The sequence below is a fragment of the Mustela nigripes genome, chromosome 13 (genome assembly GCF_022355385.1).
Source record: "Mustela nigripes isolate SB6536 chromosome 13, MUSNIG.SB6536, whole genome shotgun sequence".
NCBI classification, from domain to species: domain Eukaryota; kingdom Metazoa; phylum Chordata; class Mammalia; order Carnivora; family Mustelidae; genus Mustela; species Mustela nigripes.
The window spans coordinates 79,924,369-79,947,089 of NC_081569.1; the positions used below are offsets into that span (position 1 = coordinate 79,924,369).

Below are 22,721 nucleotides of genomic sequence, written 5' to 3' on the forward strand. Positions count from 1 at the left end.
AAGTACTATGTTGGGCTCCCTGCTCATCAGGGAGCCTGCTTCGCCCTCTCCTTCTATCCCCCCAACTTATGCTTGCTCTCTCTCCCTCTAGTTCTCTCCTTCTCTCAAATAAATAAATAAAATCTTAAAAATTAAAAAAAAAAAGAGATGTCTCTAAAGTGAAAATCATGTTTTAAGTTTCCAAAACTGTATTTTTTTTAACTGTATTTTTAAAATAAGACTTTATTTGTCAGAGAGAAAGAGGAGGGGGAGAGAGAGAGAACACAAGCAGGGGAAGCTGAGGCAGAAGGAAAAGCAGGCTCCTCGATGAACAAGGAGCCTGATGTGGGACTTGATCCCAAGATCGTGGGATCATGATCCAAGCCCATGGCAGACACTTAACCAACTGAGCCACCCAGGCATCTCTTTAAAATTGTATTTCATCACAGCAATACACATGGATGGCTTTAAAAGACAAATAGAACACAATTCATAAAAGAAAATGAATCAGACTTTCCAATATTAAAAACTTTGGTCTTCTGGGGCACCTGGGTGGCTCAGTGGTTTAAGCCTCTGCCTTCAGCTCAGGGTCATGATCTCAGGGTCCTGGGATCGAGCCCCACATCGGGCTCTCTGCTCAGTGGGGAGCCTGCTTCCCCCTCTCTCTCTGCCTGCCTCTCTGCCTACTTGTGATCTCTCTCTGTCTATCAAATAAATAAATAAAAATCTTTAAAAAAAAATAAACTTTGTTCTTCAAAAGACAGTGTTGGGGAACTTAAAGAAAAGCATACAGACTGGAAGAGAATATTTGCAAGTCATATATTTTATGAAGACAACCTGTATCCATAATACATAAAGAACAGTTAAATAACAGTAACAAATAAAAACAATAAAAAATGGGAACATTATTCAAACAGACACTGTATCAAAAGATGCATAGATGGCATCAACTCAGGGTCAACATCATTATTCTTCAGGAAAATGAAAATTAAAGCCACCACAGACTATGAAAGGTCTGAGACTTTACCCTACTTGCATGCTAACATACTGTTTCTTTTGAGATGCTTCTTTTTAGCATTCATGATGATGGCCTTTGTATTTTTTTTTTTTTTTTTGCTAATTTTATAGTGTAATTGAAACGAATCCGTTCAATCTGGAAACATCCTTGAAAATTAACAATCTATAAATTTATTCCAGAAAATTTTATTACTAATTTAATATTTTTTCAAGACCATTTTACCTGTTCTCTCTGGAACTCCTAGTCAAATGCTGGCCCTACTCATCTTTGAATTTACCTCTTTTCAGTCCTACTTTCTTCTTTCCCCTTTTCTCTTTTCAGAGGGTGGAGGTGGGGGGGGGTGATTCTTCAATCTTATCCTCCAAGTTTTATATGGAAATTATTACTATCACACCTTTTAATCTCTAACAGCTCTTTTTTGATTTCTGATTGAACCTTTTCTTAGAGCTTTTAAAATTTAAGTTCAATTAATTAACATATAGTGTATTATTAATTTCAGAGGTAGAGTTCAGTGATTCATCAGTCTTATATAATACCCAGCGCTCATTACACCCCATGCCCTCCTTAATGTCCATCACTAAATAACATCCCACTTGTTTTATAGAGGTATTATCTTAATCTTTTCAGAAAAGTAATTATAGTTTTGAAAATCTGCTCCCTGTTTTGAGTTCCTTTTTTCTTTGGTTCCCTGGTTTCCAATTTCCGTAGTAAAGTCTCTCCTGAAATGTTCACCTTTAAGAGTGAGGCACCAAAGGCTAACTGTATGTATTGAGTACACGGGTGAGGTTTGCCAAAGTGACTGGCTTCACTTCTGCATGAAAGGACAGAGCCTCACCATTTCACTGGCAGATCCCAATTGTTAGTATCATTAAGTCTTTCCTATTTATGTGATAAATTTCAACATTCTGCCTAGAAGGGATGTAAGACCCACTGCCAATATACCAGAAGCCAAATACTAGAAGAACAAGAGTCTCACTCCCTAGTTTTAAAGCATGTGATTCCTACATTTTCTTTCCAGCCCCTCCAAAACTGTTAAATGCTCCCTATCTGATGAACAGTATATCCTCCATACTCTTAACAACTTTTCAAATTGTTAAACTCACCCTATCAGGATGTATGGTACATCTTCGCATTCTTTCTACATATTCAGTTTTTTGTTCTTCTGCGTTAATGCGTTTTTAAAAAGTCTTTAACTGTAATTTTAACAGAGGTTCCAGAAGGCACATAACTAAAATGCGCCTTTTTAAATCCATGATGCTTAAGCAAAAGTCTCTGTCTATGGATTTTGTAATAGTTTTTTTTTCATTGCCAACTATGTATTTACTATCCTCTCTCACTGTAAAAAGAAAATCAACAGAATAAGAAAATTAAGATGGCTCAGTTGGTTAAGCAACTGCATTCGGCTCAGGTCATGATCCCAGAGTCCCAAGATCAAGGCCCACATTGGGCTCCCAGCTCCACGGGGAGTCTGCTTCTCTCTCTGATCTTTTCCACTCTCATGCTCTTTCTCACTCTCTCTCAAATAAATAAATAAAATCTTTAAAAAACAAAATTAAAATGTCCAGATGAAGAGAAAATAAAACGGAGGCCAAGGGCAAGGTTGGCTAAGTAAAAGGCTAAAAGTCAGCCGGGGGTGAGGGAGCACGTCTGCAGGGCACAAATATGGCAAGAATCCAAACAGAGTAAAGAGAGAGAGCAACTACTGAAGGTTCGCAGGTAAATCAAACCAATTACTAAGAAGCAGCAAAGATTTCCTGTTGCAAGATCTAAGAGAACTCTGTGCTCCTTGAATCCTCATAAAGCAGATGCTTTGTGACATGATGCTCTGTGCATTCAAAACACCCCCCCCCCCAATAAACCAACAAATACAAGAGTGACATTCACTCAGCGGAATCTAGTAAACATTACCCTGGGAGGGTCACATTTCAATAGGATACACAGTATTCCACCACAACTAGCACTTACTATGTTCTAAATGCTTCCCTATTAATTCATTTCTTCTTCACATTAACCCTACCATCACTATTTTAACAGTGAGGAAACTGGCACAGGAAGGTTAAGTACCTTGCCCAGAATCATAACTAATAAGTGGCAAAGTCACAATTTAAACCTAGTCAGTCCTCCTCAGAATTCACATTCTAAACCATTAAACCTCTAATAATATGATCTAAAATTTGCCACTGCTCTGTTAAACATTAAGATTACTTCTAACTTTTTACTATTATAAATAAGAATGTGATAAACATCCTTCTGCTAAAATCTCAACATGTTAGATCATTTTTCTCATTCCTAGTTTTCAAAGGCCCGAATAATAGCTGAACCCCACATACCTGCATTAGTGCAGATTCAGAATACGTAAGTATACTCATTAAGATGGAAGTCAGCCTTGATTAAGAACAACTATTACCTAAACATCTGTGGACACATGAATGGAACAAGAAAGTGTGGTATATACATACAATGGAATATTACTTAGCCAAAAAAGAAGGAAATCTTGTCATATGCTACAACATGCTAAACCTTCATGACATTATGCTAAGTGAAATAAGGTGGTCAAAGAAGGACAAACACTACATGATTCCACTTACATGAAGTACTTAAAGTAGTCACTCATAGAAACAGAGAGTTGAATGGTGGCTGCCAGGGGCTGGTAGGAGGAGGAAATAGGGAGTTGCTATTCAATAGGTACAGAGTTTCAGTCATAAAAGATTAAAAAGTTCTAGAGGTGTACTCTATAACATTGTCCTTATGGTTAACAATACTGCACTATACACCTTAAAAATTGTGAAGAGGATAGATCTCATTTTATGTGTGTTTTTTTTTTTTTTAACACAATAGAAAAGAAACCTATTAAAGTCTTAATCTTGGAAAGGCAAGGAGCTTTACAAGAAGATTAAGTCTGGTGTGGAAATTTAATTCAGATTCAGGTGTGCTAAAGTGCATTCCTCTAAATATTTATAAATTCTATGAACTACTCAGCCTGATTAGCTAACAAGCTTAAAAATGCATAATACTTTTGCTTTTTCTCTTATACCACAAAAATATTCTATGCTTCCTGAAATCCAGAGTAAAGAAAATAAGAGCTCTATTTGATGTCAAATGTTACTGAAGAGGCCTTATTTCTCAGAAATAAAACCCCTAAAGCAAAGGTTTATGTTAATTTGAAATTTTCAGTACATGTACATGTTTTAAACAAAAGCATAATGTCATGAAATATAGCTAAGGTAAGAAATACTGCTAGTTTATAAACAATACATAGCATTCATTTCTTAAGCTCTAAAGGAACTCAAGGAACTCATTTTGTTTCTTCCCATTCTCTTTTTCTCTTCTACGTCCTTCCAACCTATGTTTTCAAGGTGACATCTAGTGGTTAAAAAAAAAATTCTACCTACTTATTAACACCTGCATTTATCAAGTCTGTATTAACCAAAGATGCGTCTGACAGACAAAAAACATCAAAGATGATGAGGACATGAAGAAATTTCTGGTGGGAATGTAAAATAGTTTACCCACTTTGGATAAGAGTTTGTTACTTCCCTGACAAGGAATGGATAAACAAAATGTGATATATCAATAGAACAGAGTATTACTTGGCAATAAAAAGGAATGAATTACTGAAACATGGATGAAGCTTAAAAAACATTATGCTAAAGTAAAGAAGCCACTCACAAAATAACTGTTTATATGAAATGTTCAGAATAGGGAATCTATAGAAGCAAAGTAGATTAGTGGTTGCCTGGGGTTGGCAGTGAAATGAGTGCAGAGCAGAACAGGGAATGTTGGCCAATGAGTTTGGGGTTCCTGTTGGGAATGATGAGTATTTTCAAAACTAAGATTGTGATGATGGCTGAGAGACTGACTATCCTAAAAATAAACTACATACTTTAAATGGCAGAAATGTATAGTATGAGAATTTTAGACACTAAATTTTAAAAAGTATTACCTGATGGCTTTCTGACAGCAAACATAACACAAAACTTTGTTTCTTTCATACTTGTGTGTAAATGACCATTACTACTCTAGTTATAGAGTACCATTATAATTTATTGAAAGTACCCTATCAAAAATTTAAATCAGGATGTTAAAGTAGCTCTGAACTACATGAAATTACTCTTAAACTGAAATTTAAATCTGCACCTATTTCAGAACTATAGCCGATTTCTTGGTATCAAAAGTTAAGAGAGATCAATTTAAATTTGCCCACGGTACCATGCAGGAAGGAAAAAGTCTTTAAATCTGAACTCTACCTGCTTTAAAAATTAACAAAAGTAACATGTTAAAGAGATTCATAGTATCCATTATATGACCAATGTTAACCAATAAGTACAGATCATACCTTTTGATTTCTTGTCCTTTCTGCTTAGGAGATTCGCCTCCATTCAGGATCTGTTCTAAGTTCTTTGTTTCTACTGATCCATTTGGCTCTGAATTAGATAGTCCAAGTAATGACCTTACCCGCTGAGACCGTACATCTAATATTGTATCTGTGTAACCTACTTCCTGAAGATATCTACAAGAGAAAATTTAAAATATTTAAACTCATATATTAAGACCTATAAACTTGTTAACTCAAAATCATATCAAGGAATTTCAGAAAAAACCATAAATCTCTAAAATATAATCTTCCTTTGCCACAAAACCTTCTTCTCTATAGACTCGTTCCAGTTCTAAGAGAACAAGGCCAATTATAAACCAAAATTTAATTTAAAAAGCATATAGTATGCTAACACTAATTGAGGGACGATTATCGTGAAACCTAAAAAGCCCAAGAACCTAAAAAGCTTTAGGAGTTGAGGATATATTTAAAAAAAAAAAAAAAAGTCCACAAAGTGGTAAAGAATGAGTAGAACTAAACCTCAGTACTGCAACATTCTAAGTTTAAACCTGGGTTCTTAGCCAGAGGATGATGCACAGATTAGTTGTTCTTCTAGGACCTAAAATCTGGTACTGAAACTTTCTTTATATCTAACTTAGGATCCAGGATGAGATCTGAAAAGAAAAAGGGACTAGATTATGACATAATACATAATGGGTCATGAACGGCTTTGTGTGATGAAGAATATCCTCTAGAAGCATTTGACAGGCTAAGGAAGGATGTTAAAAGGAGTCTTAGACACTACTGGCAAAGAACGAAAGATTTTTAGGTGAAAGCCAATGATAGGGAACTTGGTTAGAATACTACTAAAACAGCAAGAAATAAAACTGAAGCTAATAAATGTGAGAAAAATAAACAAGATATAATCTTAGAGACATGGTGCACAAATAAATATGGCAGCAGAATGTAAGGAGATGGGCACCTGCATGGCTCAGTGGGTTAAGCCTCTGCCTTTGGCTCAGGTCATGATCTCAGGGTCCTGGGATCAAGCCCCACATTGGGCTCTCTGCTCAGTGGGGAGTTCTTCTCCCTCTCTCTCTGCCTCTCTGTCTACTTGTGATTCTCTCTCTCTCTCTCTCTCTCTCTGTCAAATAAATAAATAAAGTAATTTTTTAAAAAAAGAATGTATGGAGATAAAAGAATTTTAGAAAATTTTCACATTTCTAACATAGATGGTGGTTCTAGTCAATGAAATGAAGAATAAGGTGTCCAAATCTGGTTTATACAGTAACTATCACATAATCATGTAGTATCTATGAAAGTGACAATATTTATTAGGCACAATAATAAAAAAGGTCAAAGCTCAGAAGAGAATAGACTCAGTATATAGATTTGAGAGTCATCAGTGTTCAGCGGTATTTAAAGCCATGGATTTTAATGAAGTTACCCTGAGAAAAAACTCTGGAACAGAAAGCCTCGGGATACAGACATCTAAAGGACTAGAAAAATAAGAGAAAATCTAAGAAAATTAAAAGAAAGCACTTGAGAAATAAGGATGGGAAATGACAGCAGAGATTAAGTAAGAAAAAAGGCTCAAAAAAGAATGAAGAGTTAATGTCAAATGCTTCCAAAAGATGAAATAGGAACAAAAAAAGTCTCTTTCTTAAGTATGTTTGTGAGTAGCTTCCATCTGGTATCGAAGTAGAAAACAGAATACACAACTGAGAAATGAACAAGGAAAACTATAGAGATAAACTGTTCTCAGTTTACAGAGATAAACTATTCTCAGGGTAAGATGTGGAGAGACAGAATATTAATCCAGGCAATAACATTAGGTTTTTATAAGAGAAATACTGTACAACCAATTTCTCTACAGTTACTGCACTCTTCTAAAAACTGCAATTCTCTTTTTTGGGGGAACAAATGCCATCACACTCTAACCATGTGGTCTGAATGAGCAGCCAAGATCTCACACAACTAGGTAAAAATAATTGACTCACCGGCATGTATTTGATCAAGTAAGCCAATTCTGAATTTCAGTAGAAAAGATTAAAACTGATATACAGAGGAGAAGAAAACCAAAGAATAAGAACGTATCATGATTTTTTTCTATTCCCTAAGAAGACCTCAGGTATATGTCAGCTCTGGTCTTCTGGATACTCAAGTTATTCAGCACTTTTTTCAATTCTGCTAGCTACTCTAGCATCCTTCCAAAGACTAATCTGTTTTACTAAAGCTTGTTCAAGTTTTAATCACTAAGAGTTTGGACTGATAGTTTCAAGACTTTGAATGAAACATCAGAAACTAAAGTGATAAATTTGAGGTTTAAATACATCTACAGAAAGGAAAGCATAAAGTTAAGGGAGTTCTCACCTGACAGCCTTCATATTTTCAGTGAAGTAGAATTTGAGGTGCTCTAATAAGTAAGGGAGAATGGGCTAAGATATGGTAAAAGTTTAGAGTATCTACTGAGGGTAATGGGAGCAGGACATGGCCAGGGTTATGAAGAAAGGCTCTCTACAATGTTTGTACAGGAAACTAAGAATATGTAAAGACATTCAGGGGACTCTGTGATTTTTCTCCAAGATTTAATTAGAAACAGAAGAAGCAGACAGCAAGACTGAACTGGGGGTGGGATACTGTGGGTTTAGTAAAATGACTGGTGGGAGAGGGTTAAGAGAGGGCACCAAGAAAGCTAGGGGTACTAGCAAAAGGGTGTTGGATGATTGGTCTAAGCTGGAACTAGGTAAAAATAAAAACAAGAAAAGCCCACATCAACAAATAAACAAAATAAAACCAACCAGAGCTAAAGGAGCCAAAGGGGGAAATTAAATTAGTCAAGAATCTAAGGTAAGAATCAAAATAAGGTCAGAGAGCAAACAACATGGGAATTGGGGTAGAAAAGGTAGAATATAAGACAAATGTTGGATCATGGAATATTCCAGAGTAAGGTAAGTTCTAGGTAATAATAAGATGAAGGGTCTCACCACATTTCACTGGGTTATTGAAGTGAAGTTAAACATCTATATAGGTGAGAAGTCTGAATAATTGTAAATTACCCAGAATATTAGTAGTACACAGGTACCAAAGCTTTAAAAACATATGGCCAAAAAACAAATAGATTAAAGATAATAAGATATGCCACATAATTACTTCTAATACAGCAAAGAATTCAAACATTAAAAAAAATAATTCAAACATCAAAATGTTCCTCAAAAATACAAGTAAAAAGTAGGATTTGACAAGCCACTTATGAAAGGTTTCAGATAACTGGTTCAATTCCTCTATAAATCAGTAATACTCCTACGTAACCCAAATTTATGAATTCTGCACTGAAGAGTATCCTGAGCTATGAACTCTATATTGTTTTTATTCTTGCCTTCCAGTCATCCAGTTTTTATGACATTCTACCCCTCAAATAAGAAAACATCATCCTGAGTAGTGTTCAAAAGAACATTCAGAGGAGACAAACTTTAAAAAGATCCAATAGTCTAATAAAGCAAGAAAGCAATTTGAAAACTCTACACACTGTCCTATTATCACCAAACAATTTTTCACTTGCGAGTGATCTAGGTATGAAAGTACTTAAGCACTTTCATACCTAGATCCTTAAAGAAAGCTAAAAATGAACCATTACTTACTGTCTTAACAGCTGTCTGCCTTGCTTCCACGTTAACTGGCTATTCTGAGGTGCTGTGGGAGCTTCTGTGTCTTTGGTTTCTTCTAAAAATTAACACACACACACAAAAAAACCCAGATGATTTCATACGCATTTTATTTCAAGTCTTGAGAAAATATTGCCAAAGTTCTCTCAGGGATAAATTCCCACAAAATATAACTAAATATTTTATAAAGAACAGAAGTAAATTAACAACTATTGAGTATTTACTGTGGGTCACTCATTTTAAATGCATTTATCCCAATAACTTACACAACTCAGGTATGACCCTCCTTGTTTTAACACTGGGAAAACCCAAGAGTACATAAACTCTACTAGAGATTCAAAAGCCAAAATACTAGGCTTTGAAATGAAATGCTAAAAAATAAATGTTTTTAACTACCAGAATTCTGCTGGGTTGAATGCTTTCAAAATCAAAAGGCTGTATTTAATATTTACTTAAGCATTCAAAATCAGCACTTGGAAGCTTTATATATATAAAACCACTGAATAACTTAGATTCTGTATCAGTTAACTTTAAGCAACACTTCATATAATCAACTTCAGTTTGAGAACTAAAACTTAAACCAGAAAATAGTTTCTACTACAATTAAAAAGTCATATTTTATTCTGGAATAAAAGTACAAGCATTAAGAGAGAGTTTAATAAATAATACAGGGGTGCCTGGGTGGCTGGCTCAGCCAGTTAAGCATCCAACTCTTGATTTTGGCTCGGGTCATAATCTCAGGGTCATGAGATAGAGCCCCATCCTGGGCACATACTCAGTGGGTGGTTTGCTTCTCTCCTCTCTCTCCTTTGGGCCCCTTTCCCCACTCTCTCTCTCTCAAGAAAATAAATAAATCTTAAAAAAAAAAAAAAAGTATCCCTAGAGACTTAAAACTTTATTATCAGCACAAACTATTATAGAAATATTTTCCTATAAAGTCCTATTATGAAAATTAAAATCAAACAGAGAAGAGAGGATCATAGAAGATCAGCCTTCACACTAAATGTTGAGAACCCTTAGCATGGCTCACAGTTAGGTTCCTATACTCCTCAAAGTCATGAGAACAAATACTGGTAGCAGCATTGCTTCTCTAACCCTAACCCATTATTAACATCTTTTCATTCTTCCCACGAACACATGAATTTCTAAGATTTCTAGAAACAATTATTTCATCCTAATAGCCTCTTTATTTTTGCTTATAACTTTTTCTATTTATACCACTTGTTTACCGTGTAATTACATATAATACATAACCACTGGAGAAAAAAATATATTCTTAGAAGAATTATAACTGCCTCAAATCCTTTCACCAATAGTGTTAGTCCTATTTTTCATCTCAAAATACATATATAAACTTCTTTCTTTAAAAAAAAGAGGGGTTCAATGTGTGCACTGTAGCATAAGCTGTATTTGAATATTCTCAATGTATTTGAATATTCTCAACATTCTCTTGATAGTAATAAATAAATTAATATCATAAAATGATTATCTATTATTCCAAAGAAAGTATATGCCTACTTAATGAGTCCACTAATGTTGACATTAGTTTCTACTTTTCCTTATTATAAATAATGCTGCTAAGGGTATCCCTGAAGTACATCAGAAGCATATAGATCAAAAATTTTTTAACACACCAATGTAACCAGTTCCTCAATGAAGAAACAAAACATTTATCAGCACCCCAAAAGCTTTCCTTGTGCCCTCTTCTAGTCACTAGACACTCCTAAAAAGGGTATCAATACTATCCTGATTTATAAAACCTAGATTAATTTTTTAACTTGATACACACAAAATCGTTTGTATCAATTTTCAGTTTTATGCTGTCCATGTTGTCAAGTGTAGTTAGTTTGTTTACTTTTGTTGCTAACGAGCATTCCACTATACTAAAATATTACACAGTATATGTACTCATTCTAACACTGCAGGTCATTCAAGTTGTTTCCTGATTTTTAATACAACATACTATACACAAGCCTTATGGTGAACATATGTATGCCTTTTAAGGAGTAGAATACCTAGAAGCAAAATACTGGGCCATAGAGCATGCTGCTATGTCTATGTTCCCTTTAGTATCACTGACAAACCACTTTCAGAGCAGTTCAATCAGTTTTCAATCTCGAACCCAGTAGGTATGGTTGTTCTAAATCCTCATCAACACTTCACCTTTTTTCTCTTTTGTATGTTATTTTAGCCATTCTGATAGGTCTCTAATTATATACACTGCACTTTGGTTGTATGTCCTCAATAACTAATAAAACTGAGTCTCATTTCATCTACTTATTGGCCATTTGGATATTTTCTCTTGTAGGCTGCCTTTTCAAGTCTTTTGCCTATTTTTCTCCTGTTAGAGATTTTTTTTTCCTAAAGGCATGAAAAAGAGCTCTTTACATATTTAGATACAACCCCTTCTATAAGTGTAAGGTTTAGAATACATATATATATTGGTATTACTGAGGCACAGGTACAAAAACATTCACATCTTGTACTTCAGTCAAGACAATATTTTACACTTTTTTACATTTTGATTTTGTGCATATATAAAAGGCAATACTAATTTGTTCAACAGCTCTCTTGAGCTATACTTTGATGTAAATAATTTCATTCCATTTTGTTTGCATGCTGTATTTAGCCCATCCTTTTGTCTTTTTCCCCTGCTCAACACCATGAAGTTTTGCTACATCAATTAAAGCAATCTATTTTGCTATTGTTGTTTCCCGTAAGTAAAATAATTGGATGTCATTTATTCCTCATTTTGAGGAATTTTTAATAGTTAAGTTTATACAGACAAAACAGTTGTTTTTAATCTTAACTCAGTTGTAGGCAATAGAGATCTGTCTGTTTTCTACAAGCTATTGTACTGAAACCAACTAGCCAATTCTAACTATAGCTCCAGGAACAAGGCAGCTGCAGCTAGTCACCTTCTTCTCATTTACGAAGATCAAGTTAGGGAAGATAGCCCTTGAGTTAGGAAGTGAATACTTACTTTGTGACTATTCTAACCACATTAGAAAGAAAAGGAGTCAAAGAAAAGTTCTGAATCCATTAAGTTGCGCGAAGCTACTCTACTCCCTCTAACTGCAGTAAGACTACTGTAGTAAACAAGGCCCAAAATATACAGACCTTTCCAACTTTTTATCATTTATTGTTGCTTTTCCAAGGATTATACCATAATACGGTTTCATATTATCAAATCTTCATAATCACTGAAAAGCCAGATCAAAGGAAATTCATGCAGGATGCCAGGGTAGTTCAGTTGGTTAAGCATCTGCCTTCATCTCAGGTCCTGATCCCAGGGTCCTAGGATCAAGTCCCACATCCGGCTCCTCACTGGGCAGAGATCCTGCTACTCCCTCTGCCTACCTTTCTCTCTGGCAAATAAATAAAATCTTTAAAAAAAAAAAAAAAAAGGAAACCCATGCTGTTCATATTTTTTTCCTTAATTTTTTATGTATGCCAACAACTTGAAATATAATAAATGGTAAAATTAGTTAAGTTTAGAAAAATTAAATCAACTGCAAGTTGTATGTATGAAGTGTTTTGCTAGGTATTTAACATTAACAGTATTTAATATCAAACTAAAAACCAATGAAATTTTTAAAATTTACTGTGCCACCTAACTAAAAAAAAAGTCCATACAAACTTATTTGCCCTACCATATATACTTTGACTTTATTGGATATGGTACAAGTATAGAAGGAGAAGAAATATTGCATATCCAAATAAAGACACACTTTTTCCTTGTCTTAATAACCAGCATCCAAGAACAGCACAGAATTCAATCTAACTGCACCATCAAAATGTATGAGTTCTAGGGGAGCCTGGGTGGCTCAGAGGGTTAAGCCTCTGCCTTCGGCTCAGGTCATGATCTCAGGGTCCTGGGATCGAGCCCCACATCAGGCTCCCTGCTCGGCGGGGAGCCTGCTTCCCCTTCTCTCTCTCTGCCTGCCTCCCTGCCTACTTGTGATCTCTGCCTGTCAAATAAATAAATAAAATATTTTAAAAAAACTTTTTAAAAAATGTGTATGAGTTCTAAATGTACCTGAAATAAGAAAGTGATAATATTCCTAATTTGTATAAAACAAAATAATCCTCATAATTAGATGTTTAGACCACTGAAATTGTAATCATACAGAACCCTAAATTTACTAGTAAACTTTTAGCCTTTTCCTATTCTAGCCGTCTCTTCCCAGCATAACTGCTCATCAGATAGTACTCTTGTCCTCAATATCCATTTAGTTTAGAGCAGATGCAAAATTTAGTATAGTGCAAGATGAAGCGAAGATTTTTTTTCCTTCTCTTAACCCTTATTTGGCTGCCTATGAGGTTTTCAAATTCAATCAAATTTCCAATTTTCAGAATTAAACTGTTAATCACAGCTTCTCCACATGAAAACAACTTAGTAGTAATAAAAATTTAAGCTCATGTGGGATAAGGATTACCTACAAGCACAGAAAGAACTGTTGCATTACCTTTCACCTCTAGTTAATTCTAAAAATGTACCCACAATTTTACGTAAGTTTCAGCACAAGGAAAACAGGATAAATAACCTCAGGACTGAGATGCAGATAAAGCTAGTTACTTTATTCATCTATTATTTCCCCCAAAACACTAGATAATATTACAGTAGTTGACAATCTGACTAAACAACGCCATCAGAGCAAAATGAGAATGAAGAAAATATGGCTGTCACATAAAAATGAGCTTAAACCAACTTTTCTTGAATTAGGTCAGGAGAAGGTTAATGGAAGAATCAAGTTTACCTGATTCAAAGGTTGGCATTTTCAAATCACCTTGGTTCAGTTCTGTGCCATATTTTAATTTGTGATATTTTGCCCTGAAAATTCAATAATAAATTGTTTAAAGAAAATACTTTCTCTTTTTCCACACAGTTAATACTGGTATATATTTCTCTGATAACAAATAAAACATAATACAAATTGTCTGTTTTTAAGTTTTACTTGCAAAGGAAGTTAGAAAAAAGGGTGCACTGCTGTGAAAGAAAAAAATGTAAATTACCCAATTAACACAAACACCTGAGTAAAGATAAATTTTTCCTGATCTTTAAAGAAACAAAAACCCCAAAACCTAGATTCTGTAACAAGATATTATTTCAATTTTAAAGATTTAAATCTTGGTGGGGCGGGGGAAGAAGATTTATTAAATCTTGGAGCGCCTGGGTGGCTCAGTCAGTTATCCTGGGGTCCTGGGGTGGAGCCCCACATCAGGCTGCCTGCTTAGCAGGGAGTCTGCTTCTCCTCCCTCACTGCTCCCCCAATCAAATAAATAAATAAAATCTTTTAAAAAATAAAGATTTAAATCTTTTCTTTTCCCATATAAGAATCAAAGTATCATCTTGTATTTTGGGCAGGGTTTCATATCTTTCAAAGAGCTTTTAAATACACTGTACACTAGTACAAAAAAGAAAACTGCCCTACTTTATATTACACATATAAGAAAATGAGGTACACAAACCTTTCTTGTTTTAATGCATACTCTAACATCTTTATTCTTCTTACTAAATCCTTCTTCAAGTTTTCTTGACCTTTTCTTTCTCCTTGCAAAAATGCTATCCGGGCCTAAAAATATAAAAGATTCATTTATTTTCATTTTTTCCTAATGATACACAGGAAATCAAAAATAAGAAAACATGACAGCAAGTTTTATAATGCATAGAAACAGTCAACCAAACTTTGTTAGGTAACACAATTATTTTAAAAATAAACATAACTGTAAGTCAATTTATTTGCTTATAATCTTAAAGTCTTAATATTAGTAACTTCTACATAATCATAAAAGGAAATTTTATACATAAAAACTGAACCTACTTCCTAACATAAGTCACAAAGAACTAAAAAATATTATTTTCATAAATAGATAAAATATTTTTCCCCAAATGAGATACTGGTTGTTTCAAAAAACAGTAATAATACCTCAAAAGCATTTTCTTTATGAAATACTTAAAAATTTAACATCTTTTCTATTCCACACACCCACTCCACATTCTTTCAATTCTTGAAACAATAACAGCACAATACTGCAAATAGTTTAAGTAAAGCCACCATATTTTCAAAGAACTCATTACTTTCTGCTGTCATTTTTCTATTGTGAGAGGAAATTTTTGTCTTTTTAACTGCCTCATTTCTGAGAGAGGCAACTCTCTATCTTTTCCTGGCCCCTCCTATCATGTCAGGCCCCTTTACCACACTAAAGAGTAATGCATAAAGAGACTATCATAGGTATGGAGACACTTGCCATTATGCATGTAATTACAATAAAATTAACTTCCACATGGGGGAGAATGCTTTTGCTGAGATAACCCACAGGTATATTTGTTGATTAAGAAAAAGGAAGTTACTTAGTAACCTAAATTACGATTAATGGATCAGAACAAATAAATTCAGCTGAATAATTTAACCCATTAAATTAGGATCTCTTGGGTGCCTGGTTGGCTCAGTGGGTTAAAGCCTCTGCCTTTCGCTCAGGTCGTGATCTCAGGGTCCTGGGATTGAGCCCCACATTGGGCTCTCTGCTCAGCAGGGAGCCTGCTTCCCTTCCTCTCTTTCTCAGCCTGCCTCTCTTGACTACTCGTAATCTCTATCAAATAAAATAAATAAATAAATAGATAGATAGATAAATAAATAAATAAGGATCTCTTCATTTCTTTAATAGAAAGAGCCAGCAGACCAGCTAAATCAAATTGATTAATAAAAACATATTTAATGTTTAACAAATGCCCACTGCCATCAAAACAAGCTCTTCTCTGTTATCCTTTACTTTAAGATGTATTTATTAGAGAGAGAGAGTGTGTGTGTGCTAGTGCACAAGTACAAGCAGAGAAGAGTGGAGGGAGAAGGAGAAGCACGCTTCCTGCTAAGTAGGGAGCCTGATTCAAGGCTAGATCCCAGGACCCTGAGATCATGAGCTGAGCAGAAGGCAGATGCTTAACTGACCAAGCCACCCAGGTGTTCCTCTATTACCCTTAATTTAAAAAATCGGGGGGTGCCTGGGTGGCTCAGTGGGTTAAGCCTCTGCCTTCAGCTCAGGTCGTGATCCCAGGGTCCTGGGATCAAGCCCCGCATCTGGCTCTCTGCTCTTGAAAAGCCTGCTTACTCCTCTCTCTGCCTGCCTCTGAGAGCCTACTTGTGATCTCTGTCTGTCAGATAAATAAATAAAATCTTTAAAAAAAAAAAAAGCCTCTGCCTTCGGCTCAATTCATGATCTCAGGGTCATGGGATCTAGCCTTGAATCAGGCTCCCTACTTAGCAGAGGTCATTAGGCTCTCTGCTGAGAGAGAGACTGCTTCCCCCTCTCTCTGCATGCCTCTCTTCCTACTTGTGATCTCTGTCAAATTTAAAAAAAGGGGGGGGGCCTCCAGGGTGGCTCGGTCAGTTAAGCTAAAAGTTGGACTCCTGATTTTCAGCTCTTCTCATGATCTCAGGGTTGTGAGATCTAGCCCAGCTTAAGATTCTTTCTCTCCCTCTTGGGGCGCCTGGGTGGTTCAGTGGGGTAAAGCCTCTGCCTTCGGCTCAGGTCGTGGTCTCAGGGTCCTGGGATGGAGCCCCGAGTCGGGCTTTCTGCTCAGCAGGGAGCCTGCTTCCTCCTCTCTCTGTCTCTGCCTGCCTCTCTGCCTACTTGTCTGTCAAATAAGTAAATAAAATCTTTAAAAAAAAAAAAAAAAGATTCTTTCTCTCCCTCTTCCACTGCCTGCCCACCCCACCCCACCACTGCTCACTCGCTCTCTCTGAAATAAAAAGAAAAAGAAATCACCTATAACTCCTTAACACCTGAGATGTTAGACAGCTACATAAAACTTCCAAATACAAATTTCAAAACAAACAGACAAAAACCTCTAGGAGGAATGGTAACTATTCAGAACCTAACTGTCTAATACCTTAAGAGAAAGTAGCACTTATGACTCTCTTGAACTATAAAGCAAAAGCGAAATGTCAATTTCATCACACAGCCTCAAGAGCTTTTTTTTTTTAAAGCCTCAAGAAATTCTGATTAGGTTTTTTGCCTGCACCAACTTTCTTTTTTTCACCACAATAAGTGCAGTCAGTCACCAGCACTGTCACCATACAACACCCTAACGGTATTATTGACTATATTCTCTATGGGGAGTTTTCCTTCCCTAACTTACCAATTCTGTAACTGAAGTTGTACCTCTTAAATCACTTCACCTACTTCGTCCATCCCCTCAACCTCCTCACCTTTGTCAACCACCAGTTAGTTCTCTGTATTTATGATTCTTTTTCTGTTTTTTTTTGTTTGTTCAATTTACTTTGTCTAGATTTCAAATAAAAGTGAGATCATATAGTATTTGTCTTTCTTTGGCTTATTTCACTTAGCATAATACCTTCTAGATGTATCAATGTTGTCGCAAAAGGCAAGATCTCACTCTTTTTATGCCTGAGAAATATTCCATTGTGTAATATTCCATTGTTTTTATCTGTCCAACTAACAGTGGATATACTTAGGTTGCTTCTGTATCTTGGCTATTGTAAATAATGTTGCAACATAGGGGTACATAAATTTTACCAATTAGCATTTCCATCATCTGTGGGTAAATACCCACTAGTGGAATTATTGGGACAATATGGTATTTCTATTTTTAATTGTTTGATGAATTTCCACCTTGTTGTCTACAGTGGTTCCATCAATTTACACATTTCCACCAATGCTGCAAAAGCGTTCCCTTTTCTCCACATCTCACCAACACTTGTTATTTCTTGTCTTTTTTATATCAGCCATTCTGACAGGTCTAAGGTGATAAGTCACTATGGTTTTGTTATGCATCTCCCTAATTAAATAATGTGAACATCTTTTCACATCTCTTGGTCATCCATATGTCTTCTTTGGAAAAATGTCTATTCAAGTCCTCTGCCCATTTTTAAAACAGATTGTTAAGTATTTTTATTTATTTTTTTGGCGTTCAGTTGTCTTAAGTTCTTTATATGACATTAACCCTTTATCAAACATATCATTTGCAAATATCTTCTCCCATTCAGTAGGATGTCTTTTCATTTTGTTGACTGTTTCCTTCACTCTGCAGAAGGGTTTCATTTTGATGTAGTCCCAAGTTTATTCTTACTTTTGTCTCCCTTACCTGAGGGGACATATTTAGAAAAATGTTGCTATGATCAATGTCCAAGACATTATTGCCTATGTTTTCTTTGAGGCGTTTTATGGTTTCAGGTCTCACATTTAGGTCTTTAATCCATTTTGAGTTTATTTTGTGTATGGTGTAAGAAAGTGATCTCCTTTCATTCTTTTGCATGCAGCTGTCCGGTTTTTCCTAATACCATTTATTAAAGAGGCTGTCTTTTCTCTATTGTATACTCTTGCCTCCTCTGCCATAGATTAATTTACCATTTTTGAGTTCTCTATCCTGTCGATCTATTTTTATGCCAGCACCACACTGTTGTCATTACTATAGATTTGCAATGTATCTTAAAATATGGGACTGCCAAAACCTCCAGTTTTGTACTTCTTTTTCATGATTGCTATGACCCATTTGGGGTCTTTTTTGGATCCACAAAAATTTTACCATTATTTGTTCTAGTTCTGTTAAATAGATTATTGATATTTTAATAGGGATTGCACTCAATCTATAGAACTTGATTATGGAGTATGGAGATTTTGACTATTTTGACTATTAATTCTTCCAATCCACCAACATGGTATAACTTCCCATTTGTTTGTGTCGTCTTCAATTTCTTATTTTTTTTTTTAAGATTTTATTTATTTGACAGAGTTGGGGAGAGATCACAAGTTGGGGGGGGGGGGGCAGGGAAGCAGGCTCCCCACTGAGCAGACAGCCCACTGCAGGGCTTGATCCCAGCATCCTGAGATCATGACCCAATTTGAAGGCAGAGGCTTAATACACTGAACCACCCTGGCACCACCCCCTTCAGTTTCTTTTATCAATGCTTTCTCATTTTCAAAATACAGTTCTCTCACCTCCATGATTAAATTTATTCCTAGGTATTTCACTCTTTCTAGTGCAAATGTAAACACTGTTTTTTTTTGTATGTTTTTTGTTGTTGTTGTTTTTAATTTTTTATTTCTTTTCAGCGTAACAGTAACAGTATTCATTGTTTTTGCACCACACCCAGAGCTCATGCAATCCGTGCCCTCCCTAATACCCACCACCTGGTTCCCCCAACCTCCCACCCCGTCCCTTCAAAACCCTCAGATTGTTTTTCAGAGTCCATAGTCTCTCATGGTTCACCTCCCCTTCCAATTTCCCTCAACTTCCTTCTCCTCTCCATCTCCCCTTGTCCTCCATGTTATTTGTTATGCTCCACAAATAAGTGAAACCATATGATAATTGACTCTCTCTGCTTGACTTATTTCACTCAGCATAATCTCTTCCAGTCCCGTCCATGTTGCTACAAAAGTTGGGTATTCATCCTTTCTGATGGAGACATAATATTCCATAGTGTATACGGACCACATCTTCCTTATCCATTCGTCCGTTGAAGGGCATCTTGGTTCTTTCCACAGTTTGGCGACTGTGGACATTGCTGCTATAAACACTGGGGTACAGATGGCTCTTCTTTTCACAACATACGTATCTTTGGGGTAAATACCCAGTACTACAATTGCAGGGTCATAAGGAAGCTCTATTTTTAATTTCTTGAGGAATCTCCACACTGTTTTCCAAAGTGGCTGCACCAACTTGCATTCCCACCAACCATTTAAGAGGGTTCCCCTTTCTCCACATCCTCTCCAACACACGTTGTTTCCTGTCTTGCTAATTTTGGCCATTCTAACTGGTGTAAGGTGGTATCTCAATGTGGTTTTAATTTGAATCTCCCTAATGACTAGTGATGATGAACATTTTTCATGTGTCTGATAGCCATTTGTATGTCTTCATTGGAGAAGTATCTGTTCATAATTTCTCTTTCTACCACTTTGTTATCAGTTAATAGAAATTCAACAGAATTCTGTATATTAATTTTTTATCCTGTGGCTTTACTGAATTTATTACTTCTAATAGTTTTTTGGTAGAGTCTTTAAGATTTTCTATATATAGTACCATGCCATCTGCAAACAGTGGCAATTTTACTTCTTCGTTACCAATTTGTATACTTTTTATCCCCTTCTGGTTTGATTGGTTAGACTTTCGGCTCTAAGTTGAATAAAAGTGACAAGTGAACAACCTTGTCTTGTTCCTGATCTTAAAAGAAAGCTTTTAGATTTTCCCCCTTTAAGTATATTAGCTGTGGTCTTGTCATATATGACCTTTATCATGTTAAGGTATGTTGCTTCTTTTTTTTTTTTAAAGATTTTATTTATTTATTTGACAGACAGAGATCACAAGTAGACAGAGAGGCAGGCAGAGAGAGCGGAGGAAGCGGCTCCCCACTGAGCAGAGACCCCGAAGCGGGGCTCGATCCCAGGACCCCGGGACCACGACCCGAGCGGAAGGCAGAGGCTTCAACCCACTGAGCCACCCAGGCACACTTCGTTGAGTTTTTATCATGAAAGTATGCTGAAGGGGCGCCTAGATGGCTCAATGGGTTAAAGCCTCTGCCTTTGGCTCAGGTCATGATCCCAGGGTCCTGGAATAGAGCCCCAGATCGGGCTCTCTGCTCAGAAGAGGAGCCTGTTTCCCCTCTCTCTCTGCCTGCCTCTCTGCCTACTTGTGATCTCTCTGTCAAATAAATAAATAAATAAATAAGATTTTTTTTTAAAAAAAAAGAAAGGATGCTGAATTTTGTCAAATGCTGCATCTACTGAGATGATCGTATGGTTTTACCCTTCATTATGTTAAAGGAATGTATCATGTCTATTAATTTGCAGATATAGAACCATTCTTTTTTTTTTTTTTAAGATTTTATTCATTTATTTGAGAAAGAGAGCAAGAAAGAGAGTATGGGGGGGGCAGGACAGAAAGAGAGGGAGAAACAGACTCCTTGCCAAGCAGGGAGCCCAATGCAGGGCTCGATCCCAGGACCCAGGATCATGACCTAAGCCAAACGCAAAAGCTTAACTGTCTGAGCCACCCAAGTGTCCCTAGAACCATCCTTGTATTGACTAGAAAAAAAGAAAAAGGAAAAAACCATTATCACATACTAAAAGCATTATGTGACTCCAATTTCCAGATCTTACAAGCATACTTTAATTAGCAATGGAAAAAGATGAAAGAAGCTCATTTAATTCTGCTTCTTAAAAAGGAGTCATCAACGTGGCTCAGTCAATTAACTGTCTGCCTTCCACTCAGGTCATGATCCCTGGGGTCCTAGGATCCAGTCCTGCATTAGGCTCCCTACTCAACAGGGAGTCTGTTTCTCCCTCTCCCTCTGCTTCTTTCTCTATTAAATTAATAAAATCTTAAAAAAAAAAAAAAAAGCAGTATTCAGCGATTTTTTTCCAATGAGAAAGGCACTGAAACTAAGAGAAAGTAATAAGGCCCTCTAAAGGATTAAAAAAAAAAAAAGTGGTAAAAGTGGTAATGTTTCCTATTAGAAGCCTACACTGTTGTCTATGTGCTTCTGCACCCCCGGCACTAGAATCTTACTCTATTGTGAGAATTCATTTTCACTTCTTGTCTTGGCATTTTCATACTAAAAACCATCATCCATACAGAATTTAGTACATTAAACAAGCACCTACTATATTTAAAAAGCAAGAATCCCACAGCAGCTTTTGAACAGGTGTTGAAGGGAGATAATTCACAAACACAAAAGACAAAAAAAGGTGAGAGTTCATCAAGAAAATACTTTTAAAAGGACATATCCTAACCCAAACTATGTGGAGATGAGGGTAAAAAGAAAATAACAGATATATCATGACTGTTGGATGTGGTCTTATGACCTCACATCACGTAGTATCTATATACTCTGACTTAAAAGGTAAAGGTTATGTCTGACAGTAATTAAACACTTAAACACACACACACACACACACACACAATTAAATAAGCGACTGTGGCCCCCTGCTCCCATTCTCTAGCAGCTGACTTGTTTGTGCCTCATTCTTCTCCCGTGCGTGTCAGGAGGCAGCAAGAAACAATGTTTAATAAGGGTTCATTGACAATGAATTCTAAGCTATTTTTATAGGTCATAATGCACCATTAGTAGCATCATCTCAGCAAATAAACACTTCAAAAAGTAAATGCAAAAAAAAAAAAAAGGTAGGGAAGCCTGGGTGGCTCGGTAAATTAAGCCCCTGCCTTTGGCTCATGTCATAATCCCAGAGTCCTAGGATAGAGCCCCACATTCAGCTCCTTCCTCAGCAGGGAGCCTGTTTCTCCTTCTCCCTCTGTCCCATCCCTACCCTCATTTCTGTTCCTTCTCAGTCAAAATAAACAAATAAAACCTTTAAAAAAAAAGTTACTGCAAAAAACACATTTACAATGGCATCAAAAAACAAAACTATCTAGGAATAAACCAACAACAACAACAACAACAAAAACCACAGAGAAAAATCAACAAAAACAGAACTTGATTCACCTAAAGTATCAACAAAATTGACAAAATGTTAGCTGGGTCCACTAAGAAAAAAAGAAAGACACAAATATCAAAATCAGAAATGAAAGTGGAAGCATTACAACCAATTCTACAGAAATAAAAGGACTGGAAGCATACTAGGAACAACTGAACACCAACAAATTGGATAACTCAGAAACACAAAACCTAACAAGACTGAGTGATGAAGAAAAAGACAGAAGAAACCTACTTATAGATTAATTCGGTTATCAAAAATCCTTCATACAGGGGTGCTTGGATGGCTTAGT

The 22,721-nt window shown here is 36.0% G+C and overlaps 1 protein-coding gene across 3 annotated transcripts in view; it reads right to left on the reverse strand.

Annotated features, from left to right (window-relative positions):
• The window catches only part of STRN3 (striatin 3), a 115,946-nt gene that overhangs the window by 43,114 nt on the left and 50,111 nt on the right, over positions 1 to 22,721 (reverse strand). For all 3 annotated transcript variants that reach the window (XM_059373048.1, XM_059373046.1, XM_059373047.1), the window contains exons 2-5: positions 14,450 to 14,553; positions 13,738 to 13,811; positions 8,954 to 9,035; positions 5,334 to 5,507 (exon numbers count right to left, since the gene is read on the reverse strand). In XM_059373048.1, the coding sequence (XP_059229031.1) occupies positions 5,334 to 5,507; positions 8,954 to 9,035; positions 13,738 to 13,811; positions 14,450 to 14,478 (359 nt within the window). In that variant the 5' untranslated portion in view covers positions 14,479 to 14,553. The remainder of the gene's footprint in view (positions 1 to 5,333; positions 5,508 to 8,953; positions 9,036 to 13,737; positions 13,812 to 14,449; positions 14,554 to 22,721) is intronic.